This window comes from Candoia aspera, chromosome 1 (genome assembly GCF_035149785.1).
Source record: "Candoia aspera isolate rCanAsp1 chromosome 1, rCanAsp1.hap2, whole genome shotgun sequence".
In the NCBI taxonomy this organism is placed as follows: Eukaryota; Metazoa; Chordata; class Lepidosauria; order Squamata; family Boidae; genus Candoia; species Candoia aspera.
The window spans coordinates 95,700,342-95,724,263 of record NC_086153.1 but is presented as its reverse complement, the minus strand read 5'-3'; the positions used below and the strand labels follow the sequence as shown (position 1 = coordinate 95,724,263).

Here is a 23,922-nt window from a genome sequence, read left to right as displayed (position 1 = left end):
TTTATTTCTCATAACACACTCAGTTTGCTGAGACAAAATTAATAAATACAGCAGTATAAAATAAATATGAAAAACACAAATGTCAAAAATATAATTTCATGATGGTTTTCATGCTGATTTTGACAGTACATTACGTTACTTGACAAACAAAACTGTTCAGGGGATTATCAGATCTTTTTATTTTTTATGTTTTGAACAGCAACAGATTTTTGTTTGGCTAGCAAAGAGACTTCTGCTTTTAGTCTGCAGCTCTATTGAAGCATTGGCTCTGTTATGCAGTGAGACAACACTATATAACAAATCATAAGCAGGGAAAACCTGCAAAGGCATTTGTCTTCCAGAGATGTGGCAATGATTTCATTTAAGAGGAATAACACAGCAACCGTTGGCTCTTAGTAGATAGTCGATGTACAAATACACATAGTTTTTTTATGAAGGAAAAGTCAATCCAGAAAGAAGCCATTTGCAATGTGTGTGCTTAATACTTGCTGTCTACTATTTCTCTGGTCCACTCTGCTCCCCTGAGCTGTTTTTTCAAACATGAGATTGTATCATGCAGACAGAATTTGGTTTGGAAGAGCAGTAAATGAAGAAAGGGTTACACACCATGCATCACTGTTTCTTCAGTACAAATCATTCCAAAAAAACCAGCTTTTACTTGGGAAGAAGAAACAAATAAAAATGTCCTACGTTAATCAATTACATTGAGTTCACTTCATATTGCTTATACTAGCAGGCAAGTATCATGATAAAACAGAAATCTTGGATTGGATCTGGTGGAAATAGGTCATGCTTTAGATCAGCAGTGCCTAATGTGCATATGGGCCCCAGGGCTGCTAAATTGTAAATGGTAACAGGACAGAAGGGGAAATTGATTAAATAAAAGGATAGTCATAGTAACTGATTTTAATTTTAACTGAATTACAATTAAATCAATATTAGTTTCTAATTTAATTTAATTTCTTTAATTTAATTTTTTAAATTAAAATCATTTTAATTTAATTTAAGCTTTTAATTTAAATTAAATTAAATTAAAGTCCCCCTTTCAGGAGAGATGGGTGGTGATAGAAATTTGAAAATAAATAAATAAATAAATTTATTTTACCACCCATTTTTTGTTTTGGTCCCATCCTTTTTTTGCGTGTGACTCTCAGTAAGATAGTCCAAAGCCAAGGACAGCTCTCTTTAACTCAAATCGAAGATTAAGTCCCTTTGCCTTCATTTGTTGAAATAAATGGAACTTTTTAGCCAGCGCTATCATGTTGCATTGATTTCAGTGGGGCCAAAGCATGACTGTGTTGGAGGAAAATTCTGAGAGTGCCTTGGACTGCAAGAAGATCAAACCAGTCCATCCTCCAGGAAATCAAGCCAGACTGCTCACTTGAGGGAATGATATTAAAGGCAAAACTGAAATACTTTGGCCACATAATGAGAAGACAGGACACCCTGGAGAAGATGCTGATGCTAGGGAGAGTGGAGGGCAAAAGGAAGAGGGGCCTACCAAGGGCAAGGTGGATGGATGATATTCTAGAGGTGACGGACTCGTCCCTGGGGGAGCTGGGGGTGTTGACGACCGACAGGAAGCTCTGGCGTGGGCTGGTCCATGAAGTCACGAAGAGTCGGAAGCGACTAAACGAATAAACAACAACAAAGCATGTCTGATGTCTTGTAGATCCAACCCCATGCAATTCTTTATTTTGATTTAAATTCTAATATTCAGGGTAGCAAAATATTAAGGGACTTTGTTCTGTTTTCCCCATTTTATCCAAAAGCTTTCAACAGACTTTTTATGGAGCATACAAGCCCAGCTAGGGTACAGAAGATGCCCAAGGTAAACACTGATATGTCTGCACATTTCTCAAACAACATCAGCTTTTCCCATTTCAGCTTTAAGTGGAAAAAAGAAGGAAGGAGGAAGGTCATAGCCGCGCCAGTAACACTGCCAGTTAGACCCATAAGAAGGACAAAGTGTGGTATGCACATGGCCATCAGCAGAGTTAATAGGAGGAGGACACTTTTAAAAAATACAGCAAACCATGGTGATTTATAATTGACTTTGTCCCTAGGTGATACGTAAGCATGCAAGATTTCTGTGATTGTAAAAAAGGGCAATGGGTAGGACAAGAGTGCCTTGGCCAAGAGACACAAGTTCACTGAAGTTTGTAAGGATGAAGGAAGGTTGTCAGTAATAACTTCCTTTGTTTCTTCCCCCCATGTTAGGAGTGCTGTCATTGCAAAGATTGTCTTGAATATACAAGCCAAGAAATGTGTCCAGTTCAACATAGACCTAAACTCTCTAGGATTCTGCATACTTTCTTCAAGGGTAGGAAGGAAAATTTGTGATGTGTAGCTAAAAATGATCACACCAACTGAAATTAGAAAGCTTTCAAATTCTACTGACAGGCTGAACCTTGCCCAAGACCAGCAGTGTCTCTGGGTCAGACAGTAAGTGATCACTACGAATATGATGACAAAATGGGCCAAGGAGCACAGGAGACTGAGTCTGGATACAATTTTCAGGGTTTTGATAAACACACAGGGCAGCAGACCTATAAACGCAATTATGGACCATGTCTTCTCAGTCACCGGTAGAGCTGGAAAGCTATGTGATAGCAAGTTCCCACTAACAACCAAATACAAAATGCATGTCATGATCAGTTCCATCAGCTGGGTCACGCTGACCACTCTGCCACCAAGTTTTGGAAACAGCCTTCTGCAGCAAGCATTAGCGATGTCTTCATATGTGCCTCTCACTCTCACAAGCTGCCCATCTTCATTTTCCTCATAGAGGCAAGCGATAAGAATTTTGCTGGTGTAGCAGCAGAAGACGGCAGCAAGGATAATAAGAAGCAGCCCACTGTATCCGCTGTGGAGGAGAGCATATGGCAAGCCTAGAACGAAAATCCCCTAGAGACAAAACACAGAGAAGACAAAAAACCCTGAAGAAAAATGTTGACCAGAAATCGCCCATTCAAACCTGCAGCTGATGATGGTTACCTTTGGCTAATTGCACAGGACGACTGCTCTTACATTAGCCTGTTGCATTAAGTAATTGTTGCCCCCAAATGCATGTATTTGTGATGAATGAAGTTCGAAGGGAAAAAACCACACACACACACACACACACACAAACTGCTGGCAGGAGCACAGAGAACCAGAGAAGCTAGGAAGCTGCATAGAGGTGAACTGCAGAGACAAGCTCTTATTAAATATTAAATGCTGGTTGTGATTACAGTCATAATTCTGAAAGGCTCTGAAGCAGCTATTTAATCATTGTGCATATTAATGTTCAATAGTGGCTCAATAATGATAAAATCAAAGAGCTTTAGTTGTTTTCACATGCTGTATGCAAATAGGGAAATGACACTTAGCAGCTATGCTAATAAATAAACATGAGGAGCTTGTCATGAATCCTTTCTCTTTTTCAGTCCTTCCAATGTTTTCAGTGCTTGTATTTCTGCTTTCATACAGGTCTATGGTAAGGAACAAAAACCTTTTCCTTTTGGCTTAGTCCCATAAACAAGATACCTTTTCTTCTCAATACCGAGCAGAGGGATGATGTTTTAAAATTTCTCCTAGTTTGATGTACTAAAAAAAAACTTACATTGCAACGGAGATCCTGATTTTAGCTTGTATTCTATTACTTCCACCATCCTGCCAGTTTAGCAAAATCAATAAAAATTAAAATTCCTAGAGAATGGCATAGAATAGACTGTCTACAAAAAGTAAAGATTCCCTTGAGTCAAGATTGAATCCTGGTGATTATGTCCACTTAGTTTTCTTGGCAGCAATACAGACTATGGTCATTTCCCCAGGAGAGCTTTAAAGCATCTTCCAACTCACCCAACCACTGTTATGCCAAAATAACCAGAGTGAGGACAGGCTTTCTATCACTTCCACAATAGCTGATGATACTATGAAATGTTAGCACAAGCTCTTCAGAATGTGGAGAAGATTTATTTTTCTATTATTTGCTATCACAACTTTTTTTAAAAGTAGAGACATCAGGGATTGGCTCTGTGACACAAGGAGCTCTACCTCTAAGCTGTATTTTTGTTTTCAGGATTCTATCTAATAAATGGATATTAAGTCAGTTGTAGTTTTGAGAGGCAGTATTGTTTCTTTATCTAGGCATTGCCTGATCCACAGACAGACTTTTTATATAAATATACTGCCTACCTAACACAGGGACTACATAAAGCATTTGAAGGAGGTACTTTGCAATGTGTGGGAGCATCCATAAAACCCCTCTTGGTGTCATCAAAACAGCTGTGTCTTTTTCTAGGTTTGAGGTTTATAGGCCTGCTTCAAAAGATATTCCAGACTGTCTCTGGAAAGTGATTGTGTGTGCACACGTATACAGAGACAGTGATAAAGAGCTCTTGAACCAACTATGAGAGCTGGGCAAATGATGCAGCTGCTTTAATGATTCTATGAGAGGTGTTTCATCACACTCCTGTGCATTACAGAAGACTTCATTTGAATGCTTTGCACAGAGTCCTTCTACCTAGATACCAGCAACCTTTCTCTAAATTATTCACACGTGGGTAGATGCCATCCAGATGAAAGTCTCTGATGCTTCATATAGTGTGACACAGAGAATGCTATTCTTACTACCATTTAATTCACATTAGTAGAGAAGCCAGACATCTCTTGAACAATAACTTCATAAAAAAAGATTCAGTTCTAATGAATAGTTCTCACTGAGATTTCCTATTTATATACATCAGCTTGAAAATATGTCATAGACATCAATGACAATTGTGTCAGTGTTTATATCTTAGGAAAGCTAATGAAAAAAGAAAAAGACAAGAAAACTATTTTTTGTGTAGTCTTATTAATGTCTTAGTTGCAAGGGAATTACTTCAAGGAACAAGTATGTTGTTCTCTATCATTTTCCTTCCCTATCAGATACAGTACAAGACTGCATATTTTTGCATTTAAGGAGCTACACCAGCATTCTTGGATGAAGAATAATCAGAGAGATCCTCTCACAATCTGGAATGGATAACACACCCTGGATAGTAACATCTCCCAGTGGGATTCTTCTTATTATTGCTACTCTAATCCTGTTCAATCAGCAAGGTATATTGGGTAAATTCATGATCATTTAGCATCCATTCCATGACATTTTTCTTCCAGCTGACATCTACAGAAACCCATCAGTTTTCTTCCTTACCTTTGTATTGGCACATCTGTTTCAATGAAAAGCTGTACAGTGTTTTGTGGCAATTTTGCTCAAATCTTCTGGCAAATTCACTTATTAGTGGCTTGAGGTTTTTTGCAAATGCGTAACAGTTATATGGAGTGAGAAGCTGCTTCATTAAGGGCCCAGATAATTCCAGATGGTACTCTTTAGCACCACAGGGTTGTAGTTAATACCCCAAATATTAATAGATTTAAGGCAAAGGGATGGAAAATAATGGATCTTCAGCCTGGTCATGTGACAGTTTATCACTTTCCCATCCCTTCTGCTATATCTTCCTAGAATTTTGAAAGTGAAAATGAAAATCAGTTAGGGAAAGAAAAAGAAAAGGAAAAAAGAGATTCACTGATAGGGATTAAAATTAAAATACCACATGTTAGGCATAGTCCTCTATTCAGCTCTAGCAACTGGTACAACTCCATGCTGATATGACCAGTGTCAACCAGTTTGTAATCTTTGTGGAACCTGCTGCCCCCTTGCTTTTTCTTTTTCTTTTTTCTTTTCTGCTAGATTTACACTCTTTCTATTTCCCCCATAGGAATGGATGAAGTATAGAATAGTTTGCTTTAATTAGAACATTATCTCTCTGCCCCACCTCTACCTTTTGCCCAACAATTTTCAAAATACTTTGCTGGACCTCCAACTGAAAACGAAGGCATGTGAATGAAGGAAGAGGAAGAATCTGTTCTCCATGATCATGGTATGAATTAATAAAGTTAGAATGCTTTGTGATATTGAGAAGTAAGAGGAGTCGTGATTGATTTGTACTGCAGCAGATGAACTAGACTTTTTTGCTTCTTTAAATTTGTCCCACTTTTATTGGTTAGAGCAGTCTTGTGCTGAACCTAGTGTCCTAGAATGGAGCTCTTCTGGCTGCTGCTCTCTAAAATATCTTTCCCTTTTAACCATGTCAGACCCAAGCAACTTGGGGGACCTTTGTAGCAGGATAGGTAGAGTGGTTGTCAGCCTGCTATTTTGACAGCATCAATAAACTAATAAAGTAAAATACTGGGAACAACACTCTGAACACTGTCAGTGTCTTGGTTCTTTAAAATCCAGCAGGCTTAGTGTACAATATTGATGCAGCATTAATTCCCCATACAGAACTAACATGATAAGCACACAAAAGACATTTTCTACCATCTTAAAAATCAGAGTCTGATGGTGATGTACAATTTAATAGATTTTTGGCTCTAGTGTTGACATTTTTTTCTCTCTACTTTGCTGTAAATATATCTGTCCCAAGTTGTTAACATGTATTTAATGAAGTAGGACCTCATCCAGAAATTTATGCACATTTCTCATCAATAAACCAGTAAAGTAAAATACTGGGAACAAAAACTCTAAGTAGCAATGCATTTACCACTGCTTTTACAAACACAGAAAGTACAAAATTAACCCTCATTAACCTCCTCAGCTTTATGGAGCTATTATACTGAAGCAATACGTTTTGGTAATCCAAACTTCTTGTGGCTACTTACTTAAACAGGTAATTGGACCAGAAATGTATTAAAATAAGAATGGGGGAAAAAGAGAAGAAACTTTATAGGCTAGAGGGTCACTTTTAAGTGGAAAATATTAGTACAGAATATTCTAAGGGTTATAAATGTCTCTTCAAATAGACTAGTGTAGTATATTTATAGAAAAATTATTTTCTTTGTGTTTCTATATACACATAAAGCTGGAGTCTCATTTGTAGCATTATAACTGTCCAGATTTTAAAGGGATTCATTTTTTAGGAATCCAAAATCCTAACACTCAGTTTTTGTCCAAAATCCACAAATCAGCTATTCCATTATTAACAAATCTTAACTTTAAAACTAAGATGCATCTGTTTGATTATATGGGATTTCTGTTTTCAGCAGATATTTGTACTAGAAAATGCTGTTGAAAGTTAATGACCCCTTTCCTTTGTTTATTTTAATAGTGAGAAAAGCTTCTCTATGTTTCTACAGACCTCCATATTGTGCCTATTCTGTTAATTTTCTATTTGTTTCCTTCCTCTACAACATCAAGCATTTTGCTGGCATACTTTCTAAATAAACACAATATCACTGTCAAATCTTGTTTTATCTATGGGAGAGGGGGTGCCTTGGGGAGCAATTGCAATCTGATTGCTTTGAACTCTAGCACCTGTGCATGTTAATTCAATGCCTGCTGGAGCTAAGTGTAAAAAAATGATCTTTCACAACTGAAATACAGAAGAATACTTCCTTCAGTTGAATCTGAAGGACAGAAAGTAGCGTTGAAACTGCAGCTATGCCTAAGGACAAGCCAATGGACTATTGTTTTGGCAAGTGATGAGGATATGGGTCCAGGCTAGTCTGCTATCAGCCTCTGTGTGAAGCAAAGCGGGTAGGAATCTGCTGGCAAACCTTCTCTGTTGCAGTTCCTGTACTTGGGAACCCCTTCACGCCAGAGATTCAAGCAGACCTTCCTTTTTGGCATCTCAAAAAGCTGTTAAAGCAACACTATTACACGGTGCTTTGAACCAGGACTAAGTGCTTCTGATGGCCATCTAGGGATTTCTATTCTATTCTTGTTTTTATTCTGTATCTTTTATCTGTCGTACACCATCCAGAATCTGCAGGTTGGGATGGGTTACAGAAACTGTGAACTGCCTTGATCTGGGCAGGTTAGCATCTGGTTAAACATTAAAGTAACGGTAAAGGTTTCCCTTGACATTAAGTCCAGTCGTGTCCGACTCCAGAGGGCAGTGCTCATCTCCGTTTCAAAGCCAAAGAGCCAGTGTTTGTCTGTAGACACTTCCGTGGTCATGTGGCTGGCATGACTAAACGGAACACTGTTACCTGTCCGCCGAAGCAGTACCTATTAATCTACTCACATTTGCATGTTTTTGAACTGCTAGGTTGGCAGGAGCTGGGACTAGCAACAGAAGCTCACCCCGTCACGCGGATTCGAACCGCCGACCTTCCAATCAGCAAGCCCAGCAGCTCAGCGGTTTAACCCGCAGCGCCACCGCGTCCCTTTTGGTTAAACATTAGACATTCCAAAAAATAGGATCCAGGTTGAACACCTGGAGGAAAGGAACAGTGGATGTAAACTAGTAGGATAGACAAAGGACAGAAAGGGAGGCAATACATGGAAGGAGGAAGGAGAGAACAAAACAAGAATAAGGTATCAGGATGTTATCCCATCACAGTCCTGCCTCCAGCATAAGACATGATGTCTTCCTTAAGGATGTTTTTCTCAAACACTTGAGTTCTATTCAGGAATTTAGGTGAATGCTTCTAAGAGATTGGAGTTGTGTAGTGAAGTTCTAAAGAAGAGAAGGAGGAGGTGAAGGTCGTGTGCTGAAGTTGGCTTTGATATGAGCACTCATCTTCAAATAGTCCAGAACCATAATAAAACAGGGTTCCATGTTGTGTGAAGAGCTGTGCTTTAATTCAATAAACCTCAAGTATACTCCCTCCTCAGACTGTAGCTGAATGCATATAGGGCTCATGGGAGAAAGGAGCAGGGCCAGCATGTGCAGGCTGTTTTCTTTCCAGCTTGATCCAGGCACATGTTGAATGTCAGCTGAATGTCTAAACGGGGCTAGCACTGTCAGTGTTTTGGTTCTTTAAAATCCAGCAGCTTAGTGTACAATATTGATGAAACATTGATTCCACATACAGAACCAACATGATAAACACAGAGAAGACATCTTCTCCCATCTTAAAAATCAGTGTTTGATGGTGATGTACAATTTAATTTTTGGCCCTAGTATTGACATATTTTTTTTCACATATTTCTGCTGATAGATACCACTTGTAGCATATTTAGCTAGCTAGCTATCAAATCCACATATGTGCTAATTTTATCTTTGGTAAAAGGTAAAAACGGGATTCAAGGTTAAAACTGACAGCATGATGATGCTTTAAGACCTATTCATTTGAGTGAACGCATGACAGGGTTCACCCTTCCTGCCCAGCCATCATATGATTTACTCAGGCTTAGTTTAGTGCATTGTGTGAACCCAGCCATTACAATTTCTGATTACGGCTTACTGCAATTTAAACCCAGGCAACCATGGGTTCAACAAGCCACAATTAAGCAACCTGACTGAGTATACTACCTGAACCTAGACAGTGAGTTGAGCAAGGACAGCATTTGCTTAATTTTTCTCCACAGCAATGAAAGGAGTACGAAAGAAGCCGTCTTAGCTAGATCATTTCCTCCAAGTATCACATAGCAAGAAATAACATCAGATTGTGAGTCTTCTTCCTCTTCAACGGTTTACATATCAAGATATGTGGTAGAAGAAAGTTTTAGTTTTTCCGTTTATCCCCAAGGGAAAAGATTCCATACAGCTCACTAACTCTGAGATGCAGGGTGTGATTTGTCATCATGGCTCTGCGTAATCAGTGTTTAGGGTATTTGATTTTCTGGAATAGCTCTATTTGCTCATTTGAGGAAAGGAAGCATGATGCTTTTCTTTTCCCCAAGAAAATGCATGCCATTTTCAGCTTTATGCACTTAGCGATGCATGATAGATTAAACCACAGATACGTAGTGAGGGAAAGGACTGCTGTAAATACCGTTTATGTGCAGTGATAGCTTATGTATATAGATTTCTGCCTTGAAGTCATCAGATGTTCCCTGGAACCTCTCCTTCCAAACACTAGGAGTCACTCTTCTTTGGCTTTACATTTTTACTACTGGCGGGTATCCACTAACAGCAAAAATGGATTTTGTTGAAGAAAAGAAAAAGTTTTGGCTATGTAAAGTTTTAGCCTTGGGCTGTCAATCATGGAGATCTAGTGTTTATGGCTTTTTTATTTGTTTTCCTTAAAGCATTGTTTTAGTTTTTTTCTTTCTTTCTTTCTTTCTTTTAAGGCAGTTTATTAAAGCAATTTACTTACATGAAAGATAAAGTGGAAAGAAATAGAAGCTTTAAAAATTACAGCACCCATCTCAGGTAACTGGATAGCAGATATTTCAGAAGTGTATAGTAGAGATTTTCCTCTCGCCATTTTAAAAGTACACTATTGCTTGCGGGCCCTGATCATTAGGTCTTCCATAGAAAGGTGACTTGAAAAAGCATGAAAAAGGTAGGTTTTTGATTCCCTTGCTCAAGCATATATAAGAAATGCAGTCCTCAGACCTGCTGACATAAAAGGCAAGAACCAACAGAAATGGGAGGCTTAGAAAAATATCTATTTAGTTTTGCATTTACTGAAATACATTAATTATGACAAAAGTAAAAAGCAGTCAGATCATTGATTGGTTCAAAAACTGCATTTGCACTTCATGGTTCTTACCAACCAAAAAATTGGTATTCACATAAAAGCTGCTCAACCAAAGCAAAAGAAACAGCATGAAGCTGAAGATATGCCTATTTTATTTTGGCTTAGCCACTGAGGTTTGTAAACCACTGTGTATAGCTTAGTATGCTGTGCGAAGCCAGCTAACTGTTTATTTAATAAGCCATGGGTAAGAAATTAGGATGTAGTGTGTCATTGCACTAATAATGCAGTTTGCTGGGTTGAAACTTTACATGTTGCACTAAGGGTTCACTAAAAGTTATGGCAATATAGGACCAGGACCAGGACCAGGACCAGGACCAGGACCAGGACCAGGACCAGGACCAGGATTTTTGTAGGACCCAGTACTCCATCCTCACATCTGGTACTGAAAGACCAAAGGGAAGGATGGAGGGAAGGATGAATGATCAGTAGGCATCATTTTTGACCTTGTACAACATTATTACTAATCAAGGGATACATCCATTTCAGTTTGGTGAAGCTTTAGCCAACATAAGATGCCTTTAACTCTGGCTCTAATGGGTTTTTTCCCTAGGCACTGAATCAATATGCAACAAAAGGATCTCTCCTTCCTATGAGCATAAGGACTCAGAGATATTACAAACTATCAAAAACAAACCTTGCCATTATGTACTGCAGTAATGTTTTTAGCGTTGCTAAGCATAACTACATAAAGGATAGCTACTTGACTATTTGAGATATTTAAGGCCCCCCTTTGTTTCATAATTCCTGCTGCAAAGAAAGAAAAAAAAAACTTTGTGTACTATTTAAAAAATATATATTAAAAGAAAAAAACTCCTCAGCTTTCCAAATCGTAGCAATAAAGTTAGCCAGAATATACTTTTCAGGGCTACTAGGTCTGGGCTGCAAAAATCCAGTCGGCCATTACAGGGCAGCAAAAGTTTAGAATGCTCCTCTGTTTAGAATGTGACTTGCTTTTTTTTTTTAATCCATACAATCATGTGCAATTCTCAGAGACTGCCTGGACAAGTCCCTGCAGTTTTCTTGGCAAGGTTTTTCAGAAGTGGTTTGCCATTGCCTCCTTCCTGGGGCTGAGAGAGAGTGACTGGCCGAAGGTCACCCAGCTGGCTTTGTACCTAAGGTGGCCCTAGAACTCACGGTCTCTAGCCTAATGCCTTAACCACTACACCAAACTGGCTCTCAGCATTGGGTAGCATTACTATTTTTATTAATGCTAAACTAGATAATTAAGGGAAAGCATATCAAGCATGTTTCTGGAATTCTTCCATCCCCTTAATAGCAGCTCCCCACTGGGTCACATCACCAGGAAGGACATGGCCTTAAGAATGGAACAGCTGGCAGCATTATGAGCTGTTACCCACCTGTATCTCCCATAAGGATATATTGGGTTAATTTTTTTTTTCCTGGATTTTCTTTTTCTGTGAAGCCCCTGGCTAGATCTGGACCATTTTTTAATTCAGTTGTTCTTTTCCTGCCACACCAAATTTGTTCCAATTCTCTTTCTGGACAAAGTCCTCAGCCCTTTACATATTCTATTTCCAACAGGCCATTCCCCTTGTGTTGCATCTATGTGTGTATATAAGTGCACTGGAAAATGCAGGGTTAAGTGCTCTGTTCTGGATCACATGACCAGGAGGGGCGACTTAGAATGGAGATGTTTGCAGCATTACAAGCCATTGCCAGCTATACAGAGTAGACCAGATTAAGAAACCAATGCGATATAGATCAGGACTACTTTTATTGTAACAATGACAGTAACAGAATGTTGCAAATCTGAATGTTCCTCCCCCTCCCTCACTTTATCTTCATGTGAACTAGGGAGGGGATTGTCTGAGACGTTTTCTCATGTTGTTTTCTTGGCCCTGGGCTCAAGACCCGCTTATCTGACCATTGCCTTTGTAATGGCTCTTCCTCCTGTCCTTCAAAGCCATTCCCTCTTCCCTCTACACATATTGTGTGTCCCCTAGGGATGTATTGGGGATTTTTATTTTTCCTGCAGTGATTTTCTCTGCAGCCCTGGTTGGATCCAGTCCATTTTTTAACTGAGCTTTGCTTTTGCTGGTTCCCCCACCATGACAAATTTTGGAGAATAATCCTGCTGACAGCTCCTTCACATAATTTCTTTCCAACATTCTGTTGAGTTGGAAAGAATAAAAAGGGAATTGGGTGAGGAAGCTAATCCTTAAATTTATGTTATGAGTTACATGGAACAATTAACAGGGTGCCTTGCACAGAATGCCCCAGCTGACTTTAAAAAAATAAAATCTAAACAATCAGGCCTGTTTAGTACTCACAGACCCTTAACTGTTCATCAGGTTAGTAAAACTGATGTAAAGGGCCTTTAGAAGAAACAGTAAGCAAGCCTGATATAGCACTAAATGCCTGCTTTTTTTCTTATTTCTCACATAGGGAACTTTGCTTATTTCCAAGTGATTCTCTTTCCCGGATGTGAAAGATGCAAAATCTGCTAGGAAAAAATCCTTCTCTCTGAAATAAAACTGTACCTTGCAGTTGTAATTTGGTGAATTCCATTTGAACATTTTGAGTTCTACTTTAGATGTGTCTATGAAAGAGGGATATCATTCCCAGATTACACTCCTTTTAAAAAATACAGGGAGTTACACATTTCAATATTATATATATATATGGGATGGGGGGTAAAGATAGGACAGGACAGGACAGGACACAAGAACATGGAAAAAGTTTTGGTGCTACAATCCTTGCTTTTATCAGCAAAATTTGGAAGCAGAAATAATAATAATAATAATAATAATAATAATAATAATAATAATAATAATAATAATAATAATAATTCAAAGAAAGGCTAGTCCACAACCAGGAGGCAACAATTAACATTAAAGAAATGTTGGGATTTGTAGGTATAAAGATCGAGACTCAATACAGAATATAACTGGAATGCATTTTTATTCCTGATGGGTCCCAAAGTGATTGAGCCTTTCCCATTCTTATTTCTCAAACAACTCAGAGCATAGCATTTTCCCAGTTTGATGGTTTTATACTAGCTATCTTGCATGACTTCAAACAGAACTTGGAACTGCTAGCTCTCTATTGCCATACAAAAGATTGTTGCCCTTTCCTCAGGGTAGGGCAAAACAATGGTGTCATTCTCATTTATAACACTCACTTTCTACCAGTAAAGAGCAGCCTGATTGCTTTAATCATTCTTCTAAGGTCTGCTAAGACCTTTTCCCTCCAAGTTCCAATTCATTATTATTTCATATAGGTTTTTCTATTTTTATCATCCCATCTTTTTCATTGCTTTCAAAGGAAAAATGGGATTCCATAAATAAAAACAAAGGGAAAGCTGAATTCTATTACAGCAAAAGACAACAGACCTCAAACTGATGTTAACACATAGATCAATAGACATTCCATATACAGACAGCTGTACTATTCTCCTTCAGTCACAAGTTCTGCTTTATATTGCACTGGTCAGATAGTACATCTGGTTTGGGCACCATCCTTTCAGAAGGATTCAGAGAAACTGGAAGAAGTTCAAAGAAGTGGACTAGAACCTAAGTCCTGTAAAGAGAGACTGAAGGAGTAGAGCATGTATAACCTTGAAGAGAGAAAACTGATGGAGGATCTGAAAGCACTCTTCAAATATCTAAACAGATGTATTACAGAAGAAAGCCAACATCCGTTGTTTCCAGAGTGAAGGACATGAAATAATGGTCTTAGATCACAGGAAGAAGATAGTAGTTTTATGGCAGAAAAAACAGAAATAGCATTTTGATAGTACAAATATTACCTGGAGAAGTGGTGGCTTCCATTTGCTGGATGTGTTCAAGCAGAGCTGGTAGCTATTTAGAGATAACTGTTCAGTTGGAGATGCTTTAATTTGGATTCCTATACAGATTAGGAGGTTGAATTTGATGGACTATGTTTCTAAGACTCTGTGAGGCCTTAGCTGTAGCATAATCATTTCTTAGTTTAAGGTATGGGCAACAATAACAAATAAAATATCTTCAAAGAATAGCATATATTAGTTCTGAGTTAGTACTGACTTACTCAAACATGGCTCACAAATCTAAAATAGATGGAAAGATCTTCCCATTTAAAACCATTGTGATTAGCGATGGGTGTATTGTGATTGACTTAATTTGGAATTGACTTTTTTTCCAGTGAGAAAACAAATTGTTTTCTAAACTCAGTACAGAATTGAGGCCTATTGCCCTCCTAGTGAAATTATTGGTAGCATGATAAAACCTGAAGGCACCCTATATTCGTGAATCTCCACTGTCATACCTTTCCCTAAGATGGATCTTGTGATGACTGAACGTAGAGCATCTCAGATAGAAATGGGGAAACAATGAAGAATAGAAACTCATATAGGTTATACAACACAGTATCATGAGATGTTTGGATGAAATAAGAAAAGGACAGTGGGAGTGACAAAACAAAGATTTCACAATAATATAAGCATATTAGGAATCAGTTGTAAACTTACATGGTTTTAGGGCTCAAGGGGAAGCATCAAGGGGAAAGAAATTCTTAAAAAGTCATCTGAAAAATCTGCCTTGCTGTTGTGCACAAAATATTTAGAACTAACTTATTTCAGACTTCAGATAGGCATCACAAAATCTCACTAAACGTGAGTTCTCTGAAATGTCCTTACATTTCTCATCATTCCTAATTGTATATTTACTTGCACAACAGTTTTACTGGATCATGACAAACATACATCAAGCAAATGTAGATAGAATTGCAGCATATGTTCTTCTGACAATCCTATTTTAACTGATGCTATTTACTACTTACTAATACCATTGATTATTACTGGCATATTAGTATTTTATTACCAAAACAGTTAAAACACCTCACATATTTAAAACTGTATTTTAATTAACATCTGTTGGAATGTTGGCATACTATTTTTCCAAAGATGATAGACAAAACAAGGTATTTAACATCTGGCATTTTTTATGTACTTATTTTTTTGAAAGTGCCAACTGGTTTTTGTTTATCACTATCTCCCACACAGACTGAAACGATGTTGCAAGTTGATGGAAAACTTCCTGCATGCTATATAAAATTGATAAGGCAGGTTTTTAAAAATATAGTTAGAGATTTCTGCAAACAAGAGCATTTTTTTTTCTTTCAACAAATGGGCATTCTTTAAACTAAATAGGATCTCTCAACTGGGTGGTATAAATAACATTGCAATAAACAAACACAAAATCCCCCCCCCCTCCATCTTAAGTGAAATACCTTCATTTGAACTTAAATTTGAAAGCTAGCCTTTGCCTTTAAGGGCAGGAAATAGAAAGGTGCAAAGAAGCTCCAAAGTATGTTTATATTTACTTTTCCAGGTTTAAACTCTCTTATAAATAGCGCATCTAACCACATTTAAGTACTGCCAAATGCTTCATCTTGTTGGAGATGGGGACTATGAAGTGAAGTGGTTCCTGCTTCTCATTAATAGAGCAGTTGCTTTACTTGCTGGATAGCAAAGAAAGTTCAGGAGCCCATTTGCAAAGTGGCTAATTTAAGGTTATTTGGCCTGGGTGAAAATTGTTGTCACTTCCAGACTTTGCCATGGTGATGCAGTCTGAATCACTGGCCTCATTGAGGCAAATCACGGCTATGTGCAAAACCTAAAGTTTTTCCTCTTTCAGACATCTAGCTGTGGCAATATTATAGATACATAATCAGTTTCTAACATAATTTAATATGGTAGGCAAGTATATACATTTATTAAAAGCAGTTATTCCATTTTCTCTGCTTTTTGATGCTGTTCTTAATTCAGTGCTGCTACAACTTTTGTAGTGAAACCAATCAAGGCAAAAATAATTGGTTGTACACCAGTCTGAATCCCATTAACTAAGGCAATCCAAATAGTGTGGACCAACATTTGATGCATGTAGCTGTAGTAGAGATCAATAAAGTTTTGATTGGAATTTAGCCTCCATCTATCAAGGAGTTTGCAAATCATTAACCTCATTGGGTTGACTCTGGATATAAGTCATACTTAAGTAGACCCACTGAAATTAAGCCAATTTTGATTAAGTCAAAATTATTTCAGTGGGTTTTGGCTATGTATGACTATGTTTGCTTCTAGCTCATTATAATTATAATTGTTTAGGCAGAAATATCACTAGATATGAAATATATGGCAGAGTAACAAAAGCAAAGATGAGGTAAGTACCTTATCCCAAGGTACTTATAACCTAATTTTCAAAAATTGGGGAGGAAAAATAAAGGAGTAAAGTCTTGGGGGGAAAAAGAGAGAGAGAATACATGTAAATCAATAGAGAAGTCTATAAAAACCAAACCCTGCAACAAACAATTTCCTTTGTTTTTATTTTATTTTACCCATTGTGTTATCCTTTGAATGGAAAGAGGAAATCTTCAAAAGACAACAAAATGAAAACAGTTTAAGAAAATGATGAAGAGGTGATGGATGGTAATTATTAAGCACCAAGTTACCTGGATAGCATTAGTCACATTCCAACCAGCCTCCCAAGTAGTAATTGGTGTACTTTGAGCATTTTGTGTACACACTTGGGAACCATAGTTTTGGTCTTGTGCCTGTGAACCAAGCTCCAAGGAAAGGGCTAGCTGTTCACCTTCTTCATCCTGAGTCCTATTCAGTCCATCCTGTCTGACAAAATTCACATTTTCCTCATCCGTATAAAGGCAACCATTCCACCTCGCCATGTACAAAAAGAGAGATTTCGTGCTCTTAAAGTGATTTGAAAGAGATGAAAACATTTGCTTCATTTAAGCTACGCTGGTATACCAGATGGCTGTAGCAATTATATTATTCTTGCTGAAATTAATTTTGCAGTGGTGTTGTCTTATTAGAATTTCTGGAAGATGTACTGAGGTAAAGAAGATTCTACTGAATTCTTCATTAGTGGCAGTGCCAGATGCTGGACTAGAAGACTGTTCGCAGCAGTCCTCAGTGTGCTGCTCTGAATCTGGGAGGGTGAGAAAGCTGAATACTAAGTTGTCCAATTGAATTCCTCTCAGTTATGGTCATTGAGTCAATCAGTCAATTGTCAGTCAGTCAGCTACAAGTGGCCGGCAGAAGATACTGCTAGGTATTTATGCAAGGATTCAGTGCCAGCAGCTATTCCTCCATACAGACTAAAAAATGATAGATACTGGCAAAACAGATTACAAATATGTTCAGCTGAATCCTAACAGACCAGGTTTTCACTAAACCTGACTTAGAAAACAACCACAAAATTTCAATCGCCTTACACAAAAACTTGTAAAAACAAATCATTTCTTAAAAGCTAGCTTCAGAAAATGAAATTTTGCGGGTTTTTTTAAATCTGAACTTGACAAAATTTCCAGTTTGAATTTGACTTAAATTTAAACATGGTTCTGAAGTGCTACTTTGCCCTGATAGATAAGGGATGGACAAAATTTATACACATCTTGTTAAATTATATCTTAGTTTCTCAGGGCTATACAGGTACAGCTGATGAGACAATGATTTCATGTAGAGAGTAGGGATGAAATGTGGGGATCTTTTTATTTGGTGGGTTTTTACCCATTTTTACCCATTGACCCAAAATAGATTTGGTAAGCCTATAGCTGTAAGATGTAAAAGGTCAAAAGAGGGGAAAAAAATGATTATTGATTTGGGGAGCTCTTAAAATATCCCAGAAGTGAAAAAAATGTGCTGCACAAAATTGCCATTAACCACTGAATTTCAGAGCTTCTGGGCACAAAATTGGGGTTAAGACACATGTAATCACGCAGTTATGGCTTGTCCATCCTAACTATACAGTGTATAGCTCATCCTATAGTGTTTATGAAAAGCTATATAATAGCTCTCAATTTATTCACACATTATTTGTAGATGACACTAAAGAATAAAGAAAGAGACATCTGGGTACACACTCAAAAATAATTTGATGGCCATCAAATGAGCATTATTGTTCTCTGTTATGGTCACAATTCAGTTGTTCACCGGGAAATGATATAGGAAAATGCTTCTTAATTGGGTAGGAAAGATTGAGGAAAACTCTGCTTAAAAGGAACTGGGCAACATTTTTCTCATTTAGACAACATCCAGCATTTTGTTTCCAACAGGTAACTTTTACACATCTTCTTTTCCTGAGGACCAGTCCTAGACTTATAAAGAGTAATGTATCTAAAAAATTCTCTGAAGTGGGTGGGGAAGGAGGAATATTCAGAGTTGAACTGTTATCCTTTTGCCGTTCCTGAATTGAGGTAATAGCATCAATATCAACACATTCCAGAGATTTTTAAAAGCACTTTGCTGTTTCAACTCTTTATTCCAAAAGCAGCACTATAATCCATGGCAAGATGCTGACAAAGAATGCCATTTTAATATGCAATCAATCAAACATAAAATGAACAACTGTGAAACTTTTGCTTCTGAGACAGTTTAGCTTTTCAGCCTAGTGGGCTTAAATCATTCTTAATTTGTATGTCAATTTAATAAAAAAAGCTTTTAAAATTGCTAATGCCATATCTCTCTGGATTATACCCATCACATAGGATTTAGTCAGCCAAGTGTTTTTACTCCTGCAATATAAAACAACCGTATGACTGCTTTACTAAGAATAAAAAGGAAGAAACAGTGGAATTGCTATATTTTATATTGCTAGAGTTTTTGCTGTTTAAAACAATAATGAACAGAAGAAAGCTGGGTAGCACTTAACCTCAATTAGATTTACTTGTCATAGCATCCATCAGCAGGAAGTACATAGCAATTAGGACAAGGTGGTGACATCCTGGCAGCTACAGACTTTGCCCCTTTTCTCTCCTTGCCATCTGAAGAAAAAAATTCCCTTCTGGTTAATCTGAGGGCCTTGTAATGCTTTTAGCAGATCATTGTTTGAGTTTAGGACTTTTAAAATATTTTCATGTCTGATGAATTTTGCACTGCTCTTTTATTGTTCTTATTAAATGCTGATCTCACATGAGCACGTACCCAAAGAATGATCAAAAGAGTCTCAAAGAATGGTCCAGATGGTCTAACATTTTCTAGCAAAAACAGTTTAAAAGGTTGATCCTGTGTAAACTGCAAAAACATTCTATGGGTATACTTGAAGTTAAGGTTGTTCAGGGCCAATTGAGGTGATATAGCAGGAAGTGAGTGCCACACAAAACATACTAAGCTGAAATATAGTTTATCTGGTTTTCACTTGGGTTGCTGTGTGAATTCTGCCAACTGTGGGTGTATTCAATAAACCTTGGCTAAGCAAAGCAAAACTTAGTGCACTGTGTGAACCAGCTCCGTGAGATTTATTTTTAAAGCAGTTTAGAATTAGCCTGAGAGTCAGTTTGGTGTAGTGGTTAAGGTACCAAGCTAGAAACCAGGTGACTGTGCCTTCTAGTCTCTCTTTAGGCACAAAGCCATCTGTGTGACCTTGGGCCAGTCACCCTTTCTCAGCCCTAGGAAGAAGCTGGCAAGGGCAAACCACTTCTGAAATTTGTGAAGAAAACATGTGCAGGGATTTGTCCAGGCAGTTGCCAGTAATCAGCATCGACTCAAAAGCACATAATAATAATAATAATAATAATAATAATAATAATAATAATAATAATAATAATAGAAAATATAGCTTGCGTGTTTCCTAACATATGCAGGCTTCAGTTTACTTAGGACATTAAAATTCCATCTTTCTGTTTTAAATTCAGAGACAAATGAAATTCTAAGAACAAGGGAGGGGCTTACCTTTTAAAAACATGTTTTTAGAGTCTTTTCCACTTGTTAGGATTATAAATGTTGAAGATGATTCACATTTTTTGATACTGCTTTTAATGGAAGCAGTCTGCACCTTCTTTGGTACATACTAAGCATTGCTAGCAAATAATACCAATTTAAATATTCTGTCTGTGTCTTTTAACATACAGTGATTTTATTAATAGATGTGAAGAAACCCTGCTGACTGAGCTGCATTGGTTTGTGCTTGAGTTTGAATGGTTTGGCATTTTAGTTTCAAAATGTTTTTATTGTGAGTCTAATGAGAAAACTATATAGTTTTATTTCACAAAGCTTCCAAAAAATATCTACTATATCTTAGAAAAACTCCCCTGTTGAATATTAGAAACTATCTATATCTATTGAGCGGAGGCATTAGAATGAATCTCAGATGGAGATATGAATATTTAAAATCAAACTCTTTCCCTCTGTTATAATGAATCTGTTGACTATTTTATATGCCAATTTAATGATGACAGTATTTGGCATGTCTTACTCTTTCTCTTCTCATACATTATTCCTTTTCTGCTTGTTTTAATGAAACTGAAACCCATAAGCAGATTTAATCTTTGTGCCCATGCTTAATATGTGCCTTTCCAATAATACATATTAATAGGTCACATTATGAAAATTAATACTGGAAATAATTTTGCTACCTATATTTTCCCTTTATTTTGGTCCATGTGATCCCAAGTCTCTGGCTTGCTCACACATCACATAATCCATGATTTATTTAACTTTGTGAAAGGTGAAAGGTCCTCTGTGCAAGCACCAAGTCATGTCTGACTCTTTGGGGGGACGCTGCTTTTGTGACGTTTTCTTGGCAGACTATAGCGGGGTGGTTTGCCATTGCCTTCCCCAGTCATCACCTTCCCCAGCCAGCCAGGTACTCATTTTACCAACCTCGGAAGGATGGAAGGCTGAGTTGACCTGAGCCGGCTACCTGAGAATCCAGCTTCCGCTGGGATCGAACTCGGGTCGTGGGGAGAGTTTTGGTTGCCTACCACTCTGCGCCACACAAGGCTCTTATTTAACTTTAGTTTCCTAAACACATCGCAATTATCTGGTTTCACTACACCAGTATCAAACAAGCCACATTATGGCTCAGTGCAATTGATTCTTCAATTGCAATTGATTCTTCTTTGGTTTGCATTTGTGGGAAAAACAGAATCTGTTCTATGTTAACAGCAATTTGAACCATGATTTGAGTCTGGACAACATGAGAACTGAAATCATAATATGGTTTAACATGGTGTGAAAACATGGTTATAGATTAGGTGTTCAACAAAATATTGCAGGACAGAATGTGAATGTTCAGAATTCTGACTACTGTATTCCATTTCTTTTCCTCTGTGTTGTCCCACCATCACTCCAGTTTCTGGGCCACAGAGCATGTAGATTTCATGGGGCTGATTGTGAGTCTCTTCCTCTCCCCCCTTCTTTCTAAATATTTCTATATTTCTACAATCTTTAAGACTTCCCTGTATCTACATGATACACAAACACATACATATTTTTGTGGTGGTGATGTCGTTTTGACTATATAATAATGACCCCCACAACCTGAATGTTGGAGACACATAGAATCTTCTGGCAAAATGGCTTATTTATACAAAACCTCAAAAGAAGTATAATTGCATGGATCTGAAATACCTTTAACTAACTTTGTTTTTTCTTTATAATCAAAAGAATGGCTAAACATTCCAATCAGGCCTACACAAAATTGTTTTGAGGAGAAAATTGACAGTGCAAATGAAAATCATGTCTAGAATCTCTAGGACCATATAAGAAAGAAGGAAGTGTTAATCACGTACATCTTTTGTCAGCAGGATATGAGATTCTTTTTAAAATTGTTTATTTATTAACCATTTTTAAAACTAGAAAGAAAAAAAAGAGCAAACGAACAAGTAAGATTCTTGTGCTTTACGAATTTGTGTCATCGCCCCTACTCAGATGAAACAGATTTGATTAATAAATATTTATTCTATTATTTCAGTTAACTTCTGGCTTTCTCAGAATAACTGCTTGATGAACTCTGTTTTCCTTCATTACCTCCGTATTGCCTTGCTTTTCCTTCATCAGCTCTTTCCTAAATGTCAGTTCTGAACTTTCCAGAGCAAGGGAGTGTGTCCAATTTCCAAGGGTCTGACAACCTTAGCATAATTTGAGATGTTCCAGAATTACACACAGTAACTCCCTTTTCCGGTCAGCCCTTATTAAAAAAAAATCGGAAAACTAGCAAACACTGGAGCACATCATTTGACATTCTTGCCAATAGGAGGGGCATAGCAAATAGGCAGTCCTTCTTGTTATTCACTGGAAATTATTTTTTAAAATTGGCCTTTCACTCCAGTAGCACAAAGGATTGTGCATTTTTTAAGCAAATAATTCAAATAATAATTATTTAATATTCCCTTTTTATCCTTTTTGTATTACTGTTGTTTATCTTGAAGCCAATTAGTCACCAGCTAGGACCACATAGGGACGCGGTGGTGCTGCGGGTTAAACTGCTGAGCTGCCGATCGGAAGGTCGGCGGTTCGAAACCACGCGGCGGGGTGAGCTCCTGTTGCTAGTCCCAGCTCCTGCTCACCTAGCAGTTCGAAAACATGCAAATGTGAGTAGATCAATAGGTACCGCTTCGGCAGGAAGGTAACGGCGTTCCGGGTCGTCATGCTGGCCACATGACCCGGAAGTGTCTACGGACAACGCCGGCTCTAAGGCTTAGAAACGGAGATGAGCACCGCCCCCTAGAGTCAGACACGACTGGACTTTACGTCAAGGGAAACCTTTACCTTTACCTTTTAGGACCACATAATGGAGCAGAGTTTAACACAAGGGAGGAAGCTGTGCACAGAAAAAGAATATTATCTTAAATAACTTAAATTAGCATGTCAGAGAAACACAGGTTATTGTTCTTACACACTCAGCCCTCCCAAGCATAAAGAATTACATGCTTAGACATAGTAAGTTTAAAAGTAAAGTAAAAGGATTCTTCCTGACTTTTATTCTTGGTTCTGTTACATCCATCTCTGGTGGAAAAATGATGTTCCTTCTTTCTTCTGTACTTTCCCTATATTTAGTGATCTCTTAGCCCTACAGCTGCTAAGAGCTACATGGAAGAAAGGGCTGGGCGCATGGCTTTAGGCCCAAGATGGAGACAGAGGAGAGCAGCATGCTTGCTGCCTCATCAGTAGGTGGAAGGAGGAGGAAGAGAGAGAGAGAGAGAAGAAGTGGTAGTGGTAACAAACAGCTTCCTCAATACCACAGAGAGCTTGCATCCTAGAGCAACCATCCATATGCTACTGAGGCATGCTGGATTTGCCAGGACTTCCAACATATCTTACATATAATCTTACACTATCTGTTTTTTAAAATGTATTTTAGATTCCTTTCCAATTAGTATGTCCTTGAAGTAATTATAATAAAGCCCTAAGAATTATAAACTCAGACAAAAGCACATTTCTTATAATATATGGGATTATTGGCAAGTGAGCCTTGTAGAACTGAATGGGTATGCAGAGGTAACCATAAATACATTATTATACACTTATTCAGGGTTTGCACTGTCACCTTGTTTTCCAAATTCCTTGATATTACTCCACCTATATTTTGGGCACTTTTTTTCCTTACAGAAAAGTACACAGGCAAGCTTGATACTTGGTGAATGTTGAAAATTCTGTAAAAAGCAAACTAGTCATGTTGACCGCCTTTTCAGCTTGTGTATTTATAAACTACTCCCACGTTCTCCCAAAGA

General features: G+C 37.7%; 1 protein-coding gene across 1 annotated transcript; it reads right to left on the bottom strand.

Moving 5' to 3' along the window:
- Positions 1-1,761: 1,761 nt before the first annotated feature.
- Positions 1,762-17,190, bottom strand: LOC134491576 (vesicular inhibitory amino acid transporter-like). The gene is made up of 2 exons (XM_063295466.1): positions 16,906-17,190; positions 1,762-2,907 (listed from the first exon to the last, which is right to left on the bottom strand). The coding sequence occupies exons 1-2, from the start codon at positions 17,188-17,190 to the stop codon at positions 1,762-1,764; spliced, it is 1,431 nt and encodes a 476-aa protein (XP_063151536.1).
- Positions 17,191-23,922: the final 6,732 nt, after the last annotated feature.